General features: G+C 30.5%; 1 protein-coding gene and 1 non-coding gene across 2 annotated transcripts; both read left to right on the plus strand.

Moving 5' to 3' along the window:
• Positions 1–13726: 13726 nt before the first annotated feature.
• LOC111290374 (protein NRT1/ PTR FAMILY 4.6-like) lies at positions 13727–17280 on the plus strand. Its single transcript, XM_022881659.2, has 5 exons — positions 13727–13978; positions 14060–14165; positions 14373–14590; positions 15501–15941; positions 16031–17280. Exons 1-5 carry the CDS (start codon positions 13847–13849, stop codon positions 17003–17005), a joined length of 1872 nt encoding a protein of 623 aa, XP_022737394.2. The 5' UTR covers positions 13727–13846; the 3' UTR covers positions 17006–17280.
• A 919-nt stretch (positions 17281–18199) lies between these two features.
• Positions 18200–18272, plus strand: TRNAA-AGC (transfer RNA alanine (anticodon AGC)). The gene has a single exon. It is a non-coding gene; the product is annotated as a tRNA-Ala (tRNA).
• Positions 18273–18631: the final 359 nt, after the last annotated feature.

An 18631-nucleotide genomic window follows, 5' to 3' on the forward strand; every position in this document is an offset into this window, starting at 1 on the left:
GATTTTCCACATGTGTCAAAAGAAATAAAATGATAAATTGAAATTTTGCATATGGTATAAGAATGATAATGTGGGAGTTTGACTCAAATTATAAAATGGTTTTTAATTGTAAAATTATTTTGCGTTATTAGATGATGGTATAAATCAAAACTTCTCTAAAAAGTTTATAATGTTCAGTAACAAATATTTAACGAATCTTTTTATATTCTCACATCACTCTGCAATAATTCATAAAATTATAAAAAAAAATTATATTGTTTCTCATTCATATTTTTATTTGGTTTACGTTTTCTATTGATTTTATTTTAATTAAAAATTAAAATTTGTGATTTAGTTTAATAAAATTGATTATTTAATTTCTTAAAAATGGATTATTTAACTTATATTTCTATTTTAGAGTGAATCTCCTGAGCTTAAAAAGGGAGACACTGAGAATTCTTTTAGTTAATTTTAAAATTAAAATGTTAAAACTGTTTATCATTTCCTCTTTCTAATTTCTTTATCACTCTTTTTCTTTGCATTATCAATCTCTCTTTCTAATATTATGATATTGTCATTTTTATTTTAACAATGACGATTTGAAAAATTAACGAAAAAAATCGTAAGATAATAAAGTATTAATTTTTAAATTTCAGGAGTTAAATTTATTCAATCACTAACCACAAAATAATAATTAACCTTTAATAACCCTTCAAATTATTAAGAGTCATTTGATATTTGTTTAAAGCTGCTTTGGTAGTAAAGCAAATGCTTAGAATGAATCAATTCTTTACACCCAAGACCATCCCTTTTTCTTTGTAAAGTCTACGTATTGTTCAAACTTTTGGTAGAACTAGAATAGTATCTCCTGCTTTAGGATGCCACCAAATTTTAGGAATAGCAACTTGCTTCTCTTGCTTGGCATTATCTCTTTATTTTTAAACTTGAAACAACACATGGAATTCATATGTGAAATAGCAAAAGCAATAGGGATTGACAAGAATCTTTGTTTAATTTATAAGATAAGTAAAAATTTGGATGGAAATTTTAAGCATATAAGCAAATTTATCAACTACTCAGAATCAAATTCGAAACCTTCTTTTTTTCAAAAGAAATAAAAAAGTTAGAAAAATCTTATAAATTATTATAATAATAAGGTTTTGAAATGTGAAGAATTCTTCCTTCGATGACAAGAAAAAGGCTTCAAAATCATTAGTTTTTAAACTCAAAATTTTATTATGTGTAGATTTGATTTGATTTAATTTAATTTATTATTATTTATTTTTATGTTGAATATTAAATAAGAATGTATTTATATGAAATTTGTTTTTATATTATACTATTGAAAATTTTAATTTCAAAAATAAATTAAAATTTAATACATATTTTATTTTTGAAATTAATTTTTTATTATTTAATATATATGAATCATTTTATTAATTTCGGTTGTAAAATTTACAAATTCATCAACATTCAACAAATAATTTCTCATTTGTATGATTCCAATGTAATTTTGATTATGTATTAATTTCATAAAAAGAAAAAAAGAAAATATGGGGGTAATTTGGTAAATGGAGGGTATAAAATAGGTTAAAAAAGGAAGCGTAAATGACAACGAGACAAAGGGGAAGGGAAGAGAATGAGAGAGAAAAGGAAAACAGAAGAATCGTGTCCACTCAGTCGCCTTCAAAAGCGGAGTGGCAGAGCTCGAAATTTAAGGGGAGACTCAAGATTGCACGGATGGCTCACCCACCCCCTGGCCGTGCTGCCTGCCCCACCACCACGCTACTCTGTTTCCCACACGTTTGGCTCCTATTGGCCCACGTCAATGTGTCTCTTGGCCCCACCTTCCCTGTCTCTGTCTTCTTTCAACATTTCTTTTGCTCTCCGGATCCAACTTCTATCAACTACAGCAAACGTAACCACGATAATCATAATAAGTTCATTAAGTCATACATAACCTTCCTAAATTATTATTTAATCATAAACTAAAATACAAATATTAATTTTTTGCTAAAAAGCAAATAAATAAATAAAATCTATTAAAATAAAATCTTAATTTAAACTGTTGAATTTTATTTTGGAATTGAATATAAGCCTTTTTTTTTTATCGTTCCTATCTCACATTATATTTTTGTTTCACATCGATTCTTGATTTCTTAATCCACGGATATGAGTCTTCTTTTTTTTTTTTTTTTTCTTAATTCTAAAGTTGAAGATAGCTAGGGATATAGCTTTTTGAAAATTACCTCATAAAAACATAAATATACCTTAGGAAGATTCCAAAATTAGTCAATTCAAAATTTAATTAAATTAATTTATACAATTATTTTTAAAATAATATTTGATATTATTTTTAAAATTATCATGATAATTTAATAATCGAAATGTTATTATTAAGATAATTTTATCATTTATGATATAAAATTATTTTATTTGATTAAAAATAGTTAATTCTTAGTAATTAAATATTATTATATTCTATATTATTAAAAATAAAATATTATTTTATTTAAAAATACTAAAATAATTGTGTACATTATAATAATGACATAAATTAATAGTTTTAATGTTATTTAAAAATACTAATTCGTATATAAAATATGGGGATGGATCAAGTTACACCAAAATTTTTTTTATATTTTTTTAACTATTGATTTCAATAAACTCAAAAAATGAGAGAGATAAATAAAAAATAGTTTAATTTAATTATTTGGATCTATTGAAATTAGTAATTAGAAAAAGGTATAAAATTAAAAAATTTTACACTTGTTAAGTTGATCTTTCCCCATAAAATCTTAGTAATATTTTATTTACTTCATAATAAATATAATTAAATTATTAAATTAAAAATATATTTATTGATATTAAAGTAGTCTTTATAGTATAAATTTTGTAAAAAATATTTGAATTAAATAATAAAACTAATATATTAAATCAAAATATTATATTACAAATAAATTTTAAAAATTTAAAACAATCACACAAAATATTTTTAAATTTGTTACAATGAATATTAGTTTGAAAATAAAAAATTATAATTTAAAATAATTACAATTAATTTTAAGAAAAAATAATTTTTTTAATTCATATATTAAATACGTAATATTAATTATTATTAATTTTACATATTATTTTACCACAATGATAAAAGTTTTCTACCTTTTTGGATAAAAATTAAATTAGCTTCAATGACAGTAATCTAATCATTTTTGGTGAATCAAGATCACTGACATAGAGGATCACTAATTGGTTACCAAATATGGTGATTTAATTACTATGTATAGATTATTATGATTTTTTTAAATAATTAATTCATATCAAATATTATCTAAAAGATGATATTCAATAGATTTAAAGTTCAAATTTTAATACTTACTATACATTCTTTTATTCTCAAAGGTTTTTTTAATAAAAAAAATTGCATAAGTATAAATTGTACCATTACTATAAGCTAAAATGATAATGAAACCAAAGGCAGAGTCGGATATAATGCTTAAATTCATGCACAATGAGATTATGACAGTTTATACTTTAACCAACACGTTTCTTTGCAGTTCTTGCCAGCTTCATTTCTGCTTTAATGGAAACTTTACCTCAAATAAAACAACTTAAAAATGTAACTTATCACTCACTTTTTTATAAACCAATCAAGTGAAAAGCACTTTAAAACTGCAGATTCAATGCATCATGTGGGATATTATAATGTTTATTCTTCTTTATAGTAGTACGAAATTGACCATCTGCAAAAAGGAGAAAATGGGCCTGGTAAGATGATTTTTTTTTGTTGCTCTCTTATGGTGCGGCATGTGGCACGATGGTCCTGCAACTCAAGGCTTTAAAAGCCCAGAACTACCCCGCTTTTGGAACTAACTCAAATCTTTATTCATCACCAATCAAAGGAAGACAGTAGGAGACCTCCATCGCCTAATTTATCAAGGATTCTGCTCCCTTCTTTAGCATGAAAGTGATGCAATTTCATGTTTCACTTCCTGCAAAGATTCAGGTTTTGACTAATTAGTAAATGCATTAAATTTGTTTAGTATCGATTAAGTTTCACCCGTAAATTTTTTATCGATAATTACTTTTGATGGTGTTTTTAGATGGATATGAGTTGGATTAGTTTGGACTTGTAGTACTAAAATATGATCAAGAGATGGCGGAATTTGTTCTCCATGGCACGTTTGATGCTCAAGTCAATCACAAATAAGTTAGAAACAAGTTAATTTGTTATAAGGTGATGTATTGATAAAACGTTAATGAGTTAGTTAAGTGAGCTATCTCCATAGGCGAAGAAATCCTGACAGGCGAGCAACTCATGGGCGAGCCCATTTTTATAATGAAAAGGTGGGGCGTTGATCCTTTTTAGTGGTGATATAACAGTGAGACGTGTACTGACTTAACGAGTGCGAAGATTGACCATGTTGAAATAGTGATTAAGTGTAATAATTACTAACGTAACGAAATAAAGAAGTAACCTAATAATTACTAGAGATTATCAACCGTTTACTGACAAAATTTATCGAGGGTTTACACATGAATTAGCAATTTTGCCATATATACTATATAGGCAAGTATCATCCTTTTCTATTTAGGTAAAATATAAAAATGACATTTGTCCCATATGTTTTTTATTAGTTTGGTATCAAAAAAATTAAAAATTTTAATTTGGTAATTTAACTTTCATTTCATCATCCATTTTGGTGCCTAAAATTAATGTCAATAATCAATTTATTAACGTGACATGAATATTCAATAACATATAAATATGTGTTAAAAGTTTAATAAATATTACATCATTAATTATCATGTCAGCATTAAAATTTTTAAAAAGTTTAAAATATTTTTAAAAATTATATAAAATAAAAATTAACATATATAAAAAACATTTAAAAAAATTATGAAAACTTAAAAAATTCAAAAAATTACAAAATTTTAATAAAAAAATGAAAAAAATAAAATTTTAATAAAAATAAAATTTTCCTAAAATTCAAAAAAAAATTCACAAAAATTAAAAATTGAAAATAAAAAAAATTTAAAATTTTTTCAAAAAAAATTTAAAAATTTTAGAAAAATTAAAAAATTTTAAAAATTATGAAAAATTTTCATTTTTTAAACATACAATTTTAATTTTTTTTATATATTTTATGAATTTTTCTTTTTTTTTTCATTTTAAGGTTTTTTTTATTTTTTATATTTCCTACAACTCTTTTAGAATATTTGAGATTTTTGAAATATTTTAAAATTTTATAATTTTTGAAAAATTTTAAGAATTTTTATAAATTTTCAAAATTTTTTAATTTTAAAAAAATTAGTGATTTTTTTAAAGCTTTTTGTGATTCTTTTTTTGAATTTTAAGAACATTTTATTTTTATTAAAATTTTTATATTTTTTGAGTTAATCATAATTTTTTTTGAATTTTTATTATTTTTAATTAAAATTTTGAGATTTTTTTTATATTTTTTGAATTTTTATAATTTCTATAAATATATCATATATTTTTTTAATTTTTTGGAATTTTAAAAATATTTTAGAATTTATTTTTTTTGAATTTTTAAAAGTTTTTTTTAAAAAAATTCTTTCAATGCTAATGTGGTATTTAATGATGTAGTGCTAATTGAATTTTTTGATATATGTTAATATATTATTAGATATTCATGTGATTAACGAAATTAATCCGAGATACCAAAGTAGATAGTGAAATAAAAATTCAAATACCAAACTGATAATTTAATTTTTTAAAATATCAAACTGAAAAAAATATATAACAAATGATTATTTTTATATTTAACCTTTTCTTTTTTTACCAAAGGAAAAGAATATTTCATATGAATTGATACGCTAAGACATTTGAATGTAATCCTCAACTATTCTAAAACAATCTAATATATGAGACAATTGAGAAATTTTACTGCTGAAACCTGTATATGGTGATTGATATTTCTTACATATTGCATATGATACCAGAAACCGAAATTGTCCTAATAACGTTAAAGGCGGTTGATTGGATAGCTCGCCAAGCTACCAAGCGTATGTGCAGAACAGGGTAGGTAAGGCAACCTTCATCCTCTTTTAGACTTTACTCAGTAAGAAAAATGGAAAAAAAAAAGAAAAAAAATATTAATTTAATGATTAAAATTTATAACCACTTTTTTATTTTTTACTTTAACCATTAGATTATCAAATTTTTCATTTTTCATAGTAGTGAATATCTTTAGTGGAGATGGGTTCATGTATAGCTTTGATCGGAGTGACCGAGTGAGTTTAGAGCTTTTGATCAGTAGCCTCGTTTGTGATCTTATTGTATCTTTTATGGTTTTTCAGTTATACTCTATTCTCAGTTGTTAGATTTTGACCCAAACATATTTTAATAGAAACCGGTTTAAATTTTGGTGAAATTTGATTGGATATAGAATTATTTCATAACTAAAAATTAGTTGCACAGATGCATTTCACCCACTATTCCTTAATAAAGACAATGCAAACCTGATCAAGAACCAGAAAAACTTGCATGCAAAAATAGAATGTGCATGAATAATTTCCACAAGGGCATTGAAACTTGCAAGGATCCTAAGTCTTAAGGCTTTAGTCCCCTCATCCAAGGCCGTGATAGTGGCCCATAGTCTTAACCACAACTTAAACTTCTGTGACTGGTTAGGCCCCTTAAGGCATGGTCCAGGGTCTAATTATGTAGGCCGTAATAGGGTCTAATCATGTTGGGTCCAAAGTAGATGTCCACGGTAAATCCAAAAAAATTTAAAAGGCTCACTTTCTTTGACAAATCATTGGTAGTGCCAGTAGAAAGTGGAAACTAGAAATGTCTCACCTACCAGAAAAATGCACTTAATGGTGATCAACCCATTTTTCAAAGTTTGTCAAGCAATTTCACCAGAAAAATTCCAGAACTATGTTTGAGGAGGCCCACAACGAAGAAAAGAGTGGTGAACAACCACCATCACCGCCTAAAGGGTGAAATCAATCTGGAAAAGAAGAAATTTCAGTTTATGTCATGCAATAGTGATGCGTGGCAAAAGAGGGAAAGATAAGGGGGTAGTTTATTTTCCCAAAACATGCATTTCAATCCACCACACGCGGCCCAATACTCATTTACCTCTGGTTTTGATGAGTCTGCATTGATTCCCATTCCACAACGGCAAACAGCAATTTGCCTTGAAGTCTCTTTCAGGCTCTTTCAACCTCATTTCAGTCTTGCTATTTATTCATGTCGCATCATTCAAGGCTTTTTAATTCATTTTGGCCTCATTGGTTGTCTTCTGTTAGTGCACTATTTCAATTTTCACAACTTGAAGTGGTTTCATATTTTTATTTTCCATTTTCTCTCTCTCTTTTCTTTTATCTGCTATTTTCGAAATACTTTCATGATTAAGGTCTATGTGCAGTAAGCATATTGGCTGCTGCCCAAAACAGAAATTAACAAGTGATCATCTATATACAAGGTTACATTGCCACTGAGAACTATTGAACTATTATTCATTACTTTTTGATCTGTCATTAATGTTCATAGCTACAAATTAAACTTGTAACTAAGCATTTTATCTCATAGATATGAACCAGAAAATTGGTGAAACAGAAAAATTGTATTTTAAGGAAAAAAAAAATTAAATAGGGAATGCTAACCAAAATTATCAAATAATAATTATCACTATAAAGTAGATATGACAATTCGTGTATTCATATCTATTTATTTGATATAAAATAAAAAAATTATATCACAACTTATGTCAATATATTAAACACAAAATATATTTTTTATTTTCTTCAAATTCATATCATTTTTATTAAAATTTTAAATTATTTTTGTTAACGTCATATTCAAAATGACCAGGGATTTACAAGGAGCGAAACCATTATTTCTCACTATGCAGTAGAGGTAACAAAATCACATTCAAAATAATCAGCAGGCTGTACAGAGTTAAAATGACATTAAGCAGCATGCCAAGTCCTATCAAGCAATTAAAATTAAACCAGCTACTCAGTATACACAAGCAAATATGCGGACATAAATCAGACATGAAGGAACTCTACTCGTATTGATTGTGCAACTTCAGGAAGTGTCAAGATTCAAGACTCAATATATTCTTTGTTGATGTGACTATTATTCCATCCACTGATGCATCTGGATGCGATGCAATGATAATAAACGAAAATTTTAGGAGAATCCGAATCTAAAAATGCTTTGAAGCTAAAATAAAGTCAATACTATATTCATTATTCGTAAAACATTGAGAATATCCTAGTTTGATGGAACCACATTGTGCCAAAGATGAGTAGTTAACGTGGAGATCCACCACCTATTCAGATATTATTTGTTTTAATTTAAAATTTTATGGGTTTTATTTTATAAAAATATCTTACAAATATAGATTTAAGTTTTTACATTTATATCATAACAGATCTTAAAATAATTTAATATGAGATTGGAGTATTATAGTTACTTACTTAATTCATCTGACTATCAACTTCAAAGAATTTCTATTGAGACAAAACAATTTCATTTAGTCATTTTGGGCTTTCTTGTTGCCTAAAAATGCTAGTTTTCCAAGTGTTCTTCCTATTAGCTTATTTATTTGGCTTACCATATCAATCGCAAAATTATTACAGGGTGGAATAGCATAGAAGTAAGTGGTAGGAAGTACGTATGGTCCCAATCCTAAAGGCTATAAGCCACCCAATTTGGAGATCACCAAAGGGTATATCGTGTCCACATAATCAGCTGAACAGGGGGAGCAAGGAATGATCAGGTGGCCTAGAAAGGAAACCGGTGAAAAAGGTAACACCATGGAATCAATAGGACACACTCTTCACATGGCTTATGTTGTGACTAGTGAGAAGCAATGCGATTGAAGCTGAAAACACTAGTAGAAAATGATGAGCAGGCAAAAATTACATGATTTATGAAGCAGAAATCCAACATCAGATGGGCTTTGGTCAATTCAGAATTCATGCAGCGTCACCCAACCAATCAGGAACAAGTACAATAAATAAGAAAAAGTATGCATTTATCTATTCTAGGAAAGTCAAAATAGGATAATGCAGAGATAGTGCTAGTAGTGAGGGCACTGGTCTCTCAAGATTAGCTTTAAGACACAGTGGCATTACAACTAGAAGGATGAGTGTGGCTGTGGGGCATGTCCACTTGTTTCTTTTATTTATATCTCATTTTCTGATAGCCATCCTTGATATAAAAAATACGTCGGTCATGTACATACTACACGGCTTGGCCAGGCAATAATTTAAGACCACATTTGATTCCAATTTGCAAGTAATATCAACCAGAAAAAGCATCTTCTCGCTCCTCTATAGAGAATTTCAAATAATCTTCTCATTGGTGTTGTTTTGATGATAATGGTTAGGTATACCATCTTGGGTAACACAATTCAATCTCAAACGGAAAATATGGCATGTTTCAATCATAACAAGTGTGCACGCAGGAGGTCCTTATTCCGGATCAACTATGCTTTCACATTGTTATCCTCAATTCATGTATGATTCACTTGTTAATGATATTCTAATAATATTCTGATAATATTCTAGATTGATAATATTATTTTAGTAATATTCTAGTAATATTCTAGATTGATTTGATATTGATTTAGAGAATATTAGATATTGATTTAATATTGATTTAGATATTGATTAGGTAATTATAGGAACTGATTTAATCATTATTTTTATTTATTGTATTTTCTATTTTGTAACAGTTTATCTCTGTATAAATAAGCTTTAAGCTTCATTGTAAAATATAAATCAATATAATAAAGTTTTCATTATTTTCTCCTTTTTCATGGTATCAGAATTATTTCATGGTTCATTCTGAAGGTGAATCACCTTGGAATAATCAATATTTGCTTATTCTCATCATTGGTTTATTCTCTTTTCTAAACTTCATTTTTTGCTTATGTGCTTCAATTTTTAGGTTTCTCTTCCATCTTCAATATTTGTCTTTTATATAAATACTCATAACTTTCCAAATCTCTATTTTTTTCAAGAGCTCTTATGGAATTGATATTTGAGGAAACTCGATTGGATATGAATTGGACTCATAGTGTTGATATTGTTGTTGCTGCTACTGCTTCTAAAAAAAGTACTAGCTCTACTTTCCATAAGTTTTGTTCATGATGAGAGAGGATTAATCATCCCGTTTAAAAATGTAGAGCTAAATATCATTATAATAGTAGTCTAATTCATGATCCTCACACTAACAAGATTGCTGCGGTAACAACCACTAAACCAAATACTTCTAAGTCTTTTTTTGATATTATTACAATCTTCACCACTAATTTTCAAACTCAAGTATTATCTTGATGATCTCATGTTTCTGTCATGTTTGCTACCACATCAGGTAATTTTTGGTTGTTTGATACTGTCTGTGGAAATCATATGACTGTTGACCCTTCCTTGTTCAAAAGCAAAATACCTGTACCTAATGGTCCAATCATTAAGACAACAAATGAATTTGTTTTAAAAGCTAGCCATATTGGTAATATTGAAACCTCAAAACTATATATATCTGACATTTACCTTGTTCCTAATCTTACTTTAAATTTACATTATGTTGGCCAACTTTATGACCTTGTTTTGATTTGCATTTTTCACAACAATATGACTATATTATGTAGGATCCTCAAACAGATCAAATAGTTAGGATAGGGCATAAGGTTGGAACACTGTTTAAGCTTGAAACTTTGAAATTTTCATAACATTCGCTTACTGCTGCTACATCTCAAACAACCAACTCTTCGGTTTCTTTAGATTCATGGCATTCTAAGCTAAGACATGCATTTATTTCTTGAATAAAGTAACTTGCTTCCACTGATGTCTAAGGTAATATTTTTCATGATATTTTTGATTATTTATCTTGTCAACTTGGAAAGTAAAGTGCTTTACCTTTTAATAAAAATGATTTTATCTTATCTGTTATTTTTGATTTAGTCCATTATGATATTTGGGGTCTGGCTCTCACACCAACCTTAGGAGTTTCATGTTACTTTGTTATATTTATTGATGATTTCTCTCGTTATACTTGGATATATTTATTCAAACAAAGAATTGAACTTTTATCCATTTTTCATGAATTCAATAACATTATACAAACTCAATGTTTTAGAAAAATAAAAATTTTTATGTATGACAATGCTACTGAATATACAAAAATTGAGTTTCATAACTCGTTAAAGGATAATGGGACATTTCCTCGTAGGTCTTGCCATTATACTTCATAATAAAATAGTTGAGCAAAAAGAAAACATTGTTATATTCTTGACATAGTTCGGGCATTTCTCATTTCCTCTTCTTTTTTTGAATATTTTTGGGATGAAGCTGTTTTCATTGTTGTTTACACTATTAATCGTGTTCCTACACCAGTATTAGGTACACGGTCTTCCTATGAGTGTTTATACAATAAGGTACCTAATTATCATTCTCTCAAAGTTTTTGAATATGCTTGCTTTGTTCTATTTCTTACTCATGAAAGGATTAAACTTGAACCTAAAGATAAATTATATTGTTTTTTGGGTTATGGTATAGAACACAAAGGGTATAGGTATTATGATCCAATGTCTAAATGTCATCACATCTTAAGACATGTAGTTTTTTAGGAACATAAAAAGTTCACTAGTGTGTCCTTATTACATTCATCATGTTTTTCTCCATGTATTTTTATAGATTTATTTTTTGATTTTTCAAATGAAGTGACTATTATAGGTATTTTTGACTCAAACAATGATCCATCTTCTTCTACTCCCACTATGTCTGATCTGAGTAAGGCTTTTATTGATACAATTGTCTCTTTCCCATACATATTACCTCCACTTCATTGTTTTACCTGAGTAAGGGAACCCAACACTTAACTTCGTGATTTTTATTGTTATTATGCTTTAGCCATGTTACATGAACCTTATAATTTTTATGAAGCTGTTTCTAATCTTATATGGCGGCAAGCAATGGCAGAGAAGCTTCAGGCTCTTGAAAAAACTCATACTTGGGATATTATTGAACAACTTTCTGATAAGTCAGTGATTGATTGTAAGTGGGTCTACAAGTTCAAGACTAGATTTGATGGGTTAGTGAAACGTTACAAATCTTGTTTTGTTGCTTGAGGATTTACACAAAAATATGGCATTGACTATAAAGAGACTTTTGCCCCAGTTGCACGTCTCACATTTATTCCTTCACTATTAGTTGCTGCTATAACTAAAAAGTGGCTAACCTTTCAAATGGTTGTTAAAAATGCCTTCTTAAATGGTGATCTAGTCGAGAAAGTCTATATAAAGCTACCTCCTGGTTTATTTGTACCTTCTAACATGGTCTATTGTCTTCGATGTGCTTTGTATGGTCTTAAGCAAACCTTTAGAGCTTGGTTTTCAAAGTTTAGTACCACAGTTACACAATTTAGTTTTACATCTAGTAATCATGATTTTGCCCTTTTTACTCAAACTACTGAAAATTGTACTACTCTTTTCTTACTTTATATGGATGACATGATCATTACGAGTAATGATACAATTAGTATTCAAGATCTGAATACTTTTCTTCATTCTAAGTTTGAGATGAAAAACCTTGGTCTTTTGAGTTATTTTTTGGGCCTTGAAGTCACTAATGATTCTACTGGTTTACATTTGTCTAAAATAAAGTATGTTTCTGATCTTGTTGCTTGAACATGTTTAACTAATAGAAAGATTGTATCATCAACACTTGAATAGAATTTGAAGCTTTCTCCTTATGATGGTACACCACTTTTAGACTCTTCTTTATATCAAACTCTGGTTGGTAGTCTCATATTTTAATAATTACTCATTCAGATATTACCTATGTTGTTCATCTGATTAGTTAATTTCTATCTGTTCCTCAATCTACTCATTTTGCTGTTGTTTTTTGGATCCTATAATATGTTAAGGGTACTATGTTTCACGGTTTCCATTTTTTCTCTAATTCTTTTTTCTACCATAAGCTACTGTTTCTTTTTTGGTTTTTCTTTTATTTTTTAGCGAAGTAAAAAGCAAACGGTGGTATCTCGTTCTAGCACTGAAGTTGAGTATCAAGCTCTTGCAGATGCCATATTAGAACTTTTATGGTTACAATGACTACTTCAAGATATTAGTGTTTCTCATCACTCTAGCACTCATACATTTTGTGACAATCGAAGTACCATTTAGATAGCTCATAATGATATTTTTCAGGAACATACTAAACATATTGAAATTGACTATCACTTCATTCGTCACCATCTGTTTGCTCAAACTCTTTGACTTGTTCTTATTACCAGTACTAATAAAAAAACAGATATCTTCACTAAATCACATCCACCTGGTCAATTTCTTGTCCAAATTTTCAAACTCAAGTTGATCTCTACATTACCATATTGAGTTTTCGAAAGGAGGGGTGTCAATGATATTCTGATAATATTTTAGATTGATAATATTATTCTAATAATATTTCAATAATATTCTAGATTGATTTGATATTGATTTAGAGAATAATAGATATTGATTTGATATTGATCTAAATATTGATTAGATGATTATAAGATTTGATTTAGTTATTATTTTTATTTATTATATTTTTTATTTTATAATAATTTACCTCTATAAAAATAGACTTTAAACCTCATTGTAAAATACAAAAATTTTCATCATTTCCTCCTTTTTCATCAGTATAACCAAGTGATCTTGGATAAGAATACACCTCCGCTACTCTCTCTCCCCCCCTCCCCTTTCACCCCTCTCTTTCTCCTTTAATCTGCTGTCTCCTTAATAGAAACTGTCAACATTGACAAATGAATAGTTATTACCAATGGGTCTAGACCTTTCTCTGAGGGTTAGACCACATATTTTTTCAGCCTATATATATGACTCAAAACTCTACAACCTTTTATTCAAGAAATTCTTTATCAAATATACTACAACCAGATATCCCACCTAAGTTCGAAATACTCAATATAATAATAATAATAATAGTTGCTATGGTGGGATTCCTGATTGTATGTTCTTATTCGATTTCTTCCTTTTATCTCCGGACTTGTACACTTATTTCTGATTTAATTCTTGGTTCATTTTTGTAGGAAGAAGGACAACAGTTAAACAAATGGGAAGGCCATGTAGATTGGAGGAATAGGCCCGCCATGAGAGGCGATCATGGTGGCATGCTTGCAGCCTCCTTTGTCTTAGGTCAGTACTTTTATATGCTTCCAAAGTAAAAAAAAAAAAAATACATAACTTGGTTGTTGCTGAAAAAACATTTTAAATATTGTAAATTCAACAATATGGGAGAACCTTTTATCTTGCAAGGGGTTCAGTATATGTTGTTTTATCTGATATATTAATATTGCAATTAAAGAACACAAGACTTATTTGTCTTATCTTGTTAAACCTTAGTGGTGGAGATACTGGAGAATCTAGCCTTCCTGGCCAATGCAAGCAACCTTGTGCTATACCTTTCAAAGTTCATGCACTACTCTCCATCAAGCTCTGCAAACATTGTTACCAACTTCATGGGAACAGCCTTCCTCCTTGCTCTCCTAGGTGGCCTTTTAGCGGATGCTTTTTTCACCACCTATCGCCTCTATTTGACAAGTGCTGCAATAGAATTTATGGTAAGAATCTAATAACAAACTTAAACTCTTAAACTTTATGTTTTGTTCCGTTTTGCAAGTTTCCCATATAAGAGTACGTCATTTAAAAACTGAACCACCAGAGGTTTCGCCCTGGTAAGCACTTGCCAGTGCCACAACCTATGGATCTGAGATGACAGCAATAAACATGCCAAAAATTGAAATCTGAAAATCAAATAGCACAAAAGCTGTCATCGAGTGGGGTACAAGTTAGTCAAGAGAGCACCTAATTGGCTTTCTCAGGTGCCGTGTTAAGTAGGGTATTGAAAATACAGTGATGGAGATCACCACAAAATATATGTTGGTTATCCCAAGCAGGATGAAACATACAATGATCCATCCACTAGAAGCATTTGTGAACAATAGGGCATTATTTAATTAATTACACAAAGGGATATGGTACTACTCTAGGCCCACTTGATGATGTCCCTACCTGCTATTATCACATCATCAATGGGTTCAGATTTCTGAACAATATAATCCCTTCACCAGTTAGACAAAGTAAGTTCTAGCATTGTACAATTACATTTCATGGCAACCTGGCTAGGTCCCACAAATGAATTTGCCTTGCTTTTAGTGAAATTTGATTGGTGGAAGAAAAAAAATTCCCCATCTATGAGTCAACTTCAATTGAATGCGGCCCATGTCCAACCACGTGATAACTTGATTAAATACAGATGTTATTAATGCAACCAAGGAAAAAAATCATGCATGTACAATACAAGCCCCCTATCTTCACAAATAACTGTAGTTTGTCCAAAAGAGCATGATGGCCATCAAAACTCCATTTACCTTATTTTGTAGATATGTAATCAGATACTAGGGATTTTTTTCTCTGATATCATTAACTTAGTTTCTCCATGTTCTTTAACAAATTCTAACTATTAAACAGGGCCTGTTAATACTCACAGTGCAAGCTCACATACCTTCATTAAAACCACCAACGTGTGCTTTAGCAAGCACTGAAATTCCGTGCCAGAAAGCCAACGGGCAGAAAGCTGCCATGTTGTTTACTGGCCTTTATCTGGTGGCACTAGGTGTTGGTGGAATAAAAGGTTCACTTCCCCCTCATGGGGCTGAACAATTCGATGAGACCACCCCACAGGGGAGGAAGCAGAGATCATCATTCTTCAATTACTATGTGTTCTGCCTTTCTTGTGGAGCTTTAATTGCAGTAACTTTCGTGGTATGGATTGAAGACAACAAAGGATGGCAATGGGGTTTCGGGGTAGCTACTGCAACAATACTGACATCCATCCCAGTTTTTCTCCTTGGCTCTCCCATTTACAGGACAAAGATTCCAGCAGGAAGCCCTATTACCACAATGTTTAAGGTAGAACTCAAACGAATAAGACTATAAAAGCACTGCAAGTTGCAAAGCTAGGGCTTGACCCCTAATCCTTTTTCATTAATGTCCTGCAGGTTCTAGCTGCAGCAATTTACAACAACTTTAAGTCTAAAAATCCAAAAAATGCAGTCATGGGCATGGAGACAATTCCATCATCCTACAATACTGAAACCAGTGAAGAAGGAGAAAGTAGTACCAAGGTAAAGGTCCCAAGGCAAACTCTCACGGAAGACCTAAAGTTCCTAAACAAAGCAATCAAAGGAAAACCAGTTAGCCCAATGTTACAATGTACAGCAAAGCAAGTAGAAGAGGCAAAGGTAGTACTAAGGAAAATCCCAATTTTCATGTGCACTATAATGCTTAACTGCTGCCTTGCTCAGCTCTCCACCTTTTCTGTCCAACAAGCAGCCACCATGAACACCCAGATTGGTTCCTTAAAAGTTCCACCAGCTTCTCTACCTGTCTTCCCCGTTATCTTCATGATGATCCTTGCACCAACCTATAGCCATTTCATCATTCCATTTGCCAGAAAAGTAACCAAGAGTGAAATGGGAATTACTCATCTCCAGAGAATAGGAACAGGGCTGGTTCTATCTATTATTGCAATGGCAGTGGCTGCTCTAGTGGAAATAAAGAGAAAAAAGGTAGCAGTCGAGTCAGGGCTAGTTAATTCTGCTGATTCTTTACCAATAACATTCCTTTGGATAGCTCTCCAATACTTGTTTCTTGGATCAGCTGATCTTTTCACCTTAGCTGGCATGATGGAATTCTTCTTCACCGAGGCTCCAACAAGCATGAGATCTTTGGCCACTTCCCTTTCTTGGGCTTCACTTGCCATGGGATACTATTTCAGTTCAGTGCTTATATCAGTGGTCAACAACATTACCAGCACCTTTCGACACACACCGTGGCTTTCTGGTAGCAACTTGAATCACTACCACCTAGAGAGGTTTTACTGGTTGATGTGCATACTTAGCAGTCTAAATTTCTTCCATTATCTCTTCTGGGCAAACCGCTATAAGTATAAAACAGCAAGCTCGGCTGATTGATCAAATATTTAACTTTGAGAAGGTCTAGGGGCCTACTAGTTAGTTGAAGTCGACCAAATTCATCAGCTTGAGATCACTTGAATTAAGTCTTAAGAGCTCTATCCGATCTAACTTTGGAGAGTAATAGACTAATAGTGGGGTCTTTTTCTCCAATAATCATCTTAGCATGTCACCATATTAGGGCTTTTCTCTCATCCGTAATAGTCTTTTCTACTTGTAAGCATTAGTACAAGAATCTCACATGTAATAATACTAATCTACAGGTGGTTGAATCAGTGCATGACTACAAAGGATGGCTAATGAAATTTGGAGTTATTTGCAGTTCTAAATCTCCTGCATGCAAATTTGTAAATGCCTACAAATTATTAATTTCATCTGTCAATATTGACAATGATACAATCTAACAGCTACGGCAACAAAACTTTGAAAGCTCAATATCTGAATGTTTAATGTCATTAATCAGAGGTGGATGTTACCTTTCATTCTGTCAGTTCAATCAGCTAATAAATGGAGTACGGAATTTGCCTGATGAAGTTGGCAGAGTGCGTAAAACATTACATTTCTTTTTTACTCAAAAAACAAACAGCTTAATCCTACCATACCCTGACCAATTAGTCAAAAGAAGAAGTTTAATTCAATTGGTTTATGTAACTATAAAGGTTATCTTTTGCGAGGTAAAAAAAAAAAAAAATTCTCAGCCTACACTCCCTGTTTGATCAATGATCTGAAGCTAAGTTTAGCATCTGAAGTTTGGAAAATAGGAAAATATTGGAATGATGAATTAATTACTCCACTCAAATAAGACAAAGAAATTTGGTTGTGGTCCAGGATTTCATGTCCCTCCCTGGTTAGTAAAAAGTATTTTTGCCTTACATTCTAGGCAACTAAACAGTTCATCATTAATTGAAACATTAACGCTTGCATTTGCCTTCTATACTGACACCATAAGGAACAAATGAAGTAGAAAACAACATATTTGCAAGGCGAAATGGAGAGAAAAGAACCCAACATATAATGAGGAAGTATTGGGTTCACCCGGCAACATAGAAATGGAACACTGAAAACGACGAAAGAAGTACCAGCTGGAATTCCAATCATCGCATTGTTTTGGGTTTCAGAAAGTTCGCTTTATATGTGAACAAACAAAATCAACAAATCAATTCCTTGGCCTTCGAGAAATAGAGAATCGAAACAGGGGATGTAGCTCAGATGGTAGAGCGCTCGCTTAGCATGCGAGAGGTACGGGGATCGATACCCCGCATCTCCACGAAATTTTCAGCTTCCGGGTGCGGAATTTTCTGGGGGTTTTTTTTCCCTCTGTTATTTCACAATAGTGGAATTTGATTCCTTTTTTTATTTGTTTTGTTTGTTCCTCTTACATGATTATGGATAGGATATTGCTTAAATAGATTGAAATTTCCCTTCCTTTTTTTTTCCCTGTTTTTATTTGCTTGGGAACCAAGCATGGACTTCTTACCTCCTTTTTGGGAGCCACGGAGACGAATGTTAATGGTTTTTTTGGCGTAAAAAGGGGTTGAATCAAGGCTGCTTAGTGAAAAGGAAATTGGAATGCTAGATTCTACCCAGGTACGCCATTGATGAATCGAGGATGATCGGTAACGATCA

This window comes from Durio zibethinus, chromosome 11 (genome assembly GCF_047325235.1).
Source record: "Durio zibethinus cultivar Kanyao isolate XHJ-2024 chromosome 11, ASM4732523v1, whole genome shotgun sequence".
Taxonomy (NCBI): domain Eukaryota; kingdom Viridiplantae; phylum Streptophyta; class Magnoliopsida; order Malvales; family Malvaceae; genus Durio; species Durio zibethinus.

Bases quoted from the DNA above. Each gene is read 5' to 3' on its own strand.
- LOC111290374 (XM_022881659.2), top strand. From the start codon at position 13,847: ATGACTCAAAACTCTACAACCTTTTATTCAAGAAATTCTTTATCAAAT. The intron at 13,979-14,059 runs GTATGTTCTTAT...TCATTTTTGTAG, and splicing joins CTATGGTGGGATTCCTGATT to GAAGAAGGACAACAGTTAAA. The intron at 14,591-15,500 runs GTAAGAATCTAA...ACTATTAAACAG, and splicing joins GTGCTGCAATAGAATTTATG to GGCCTGTTAATACTCACAGT.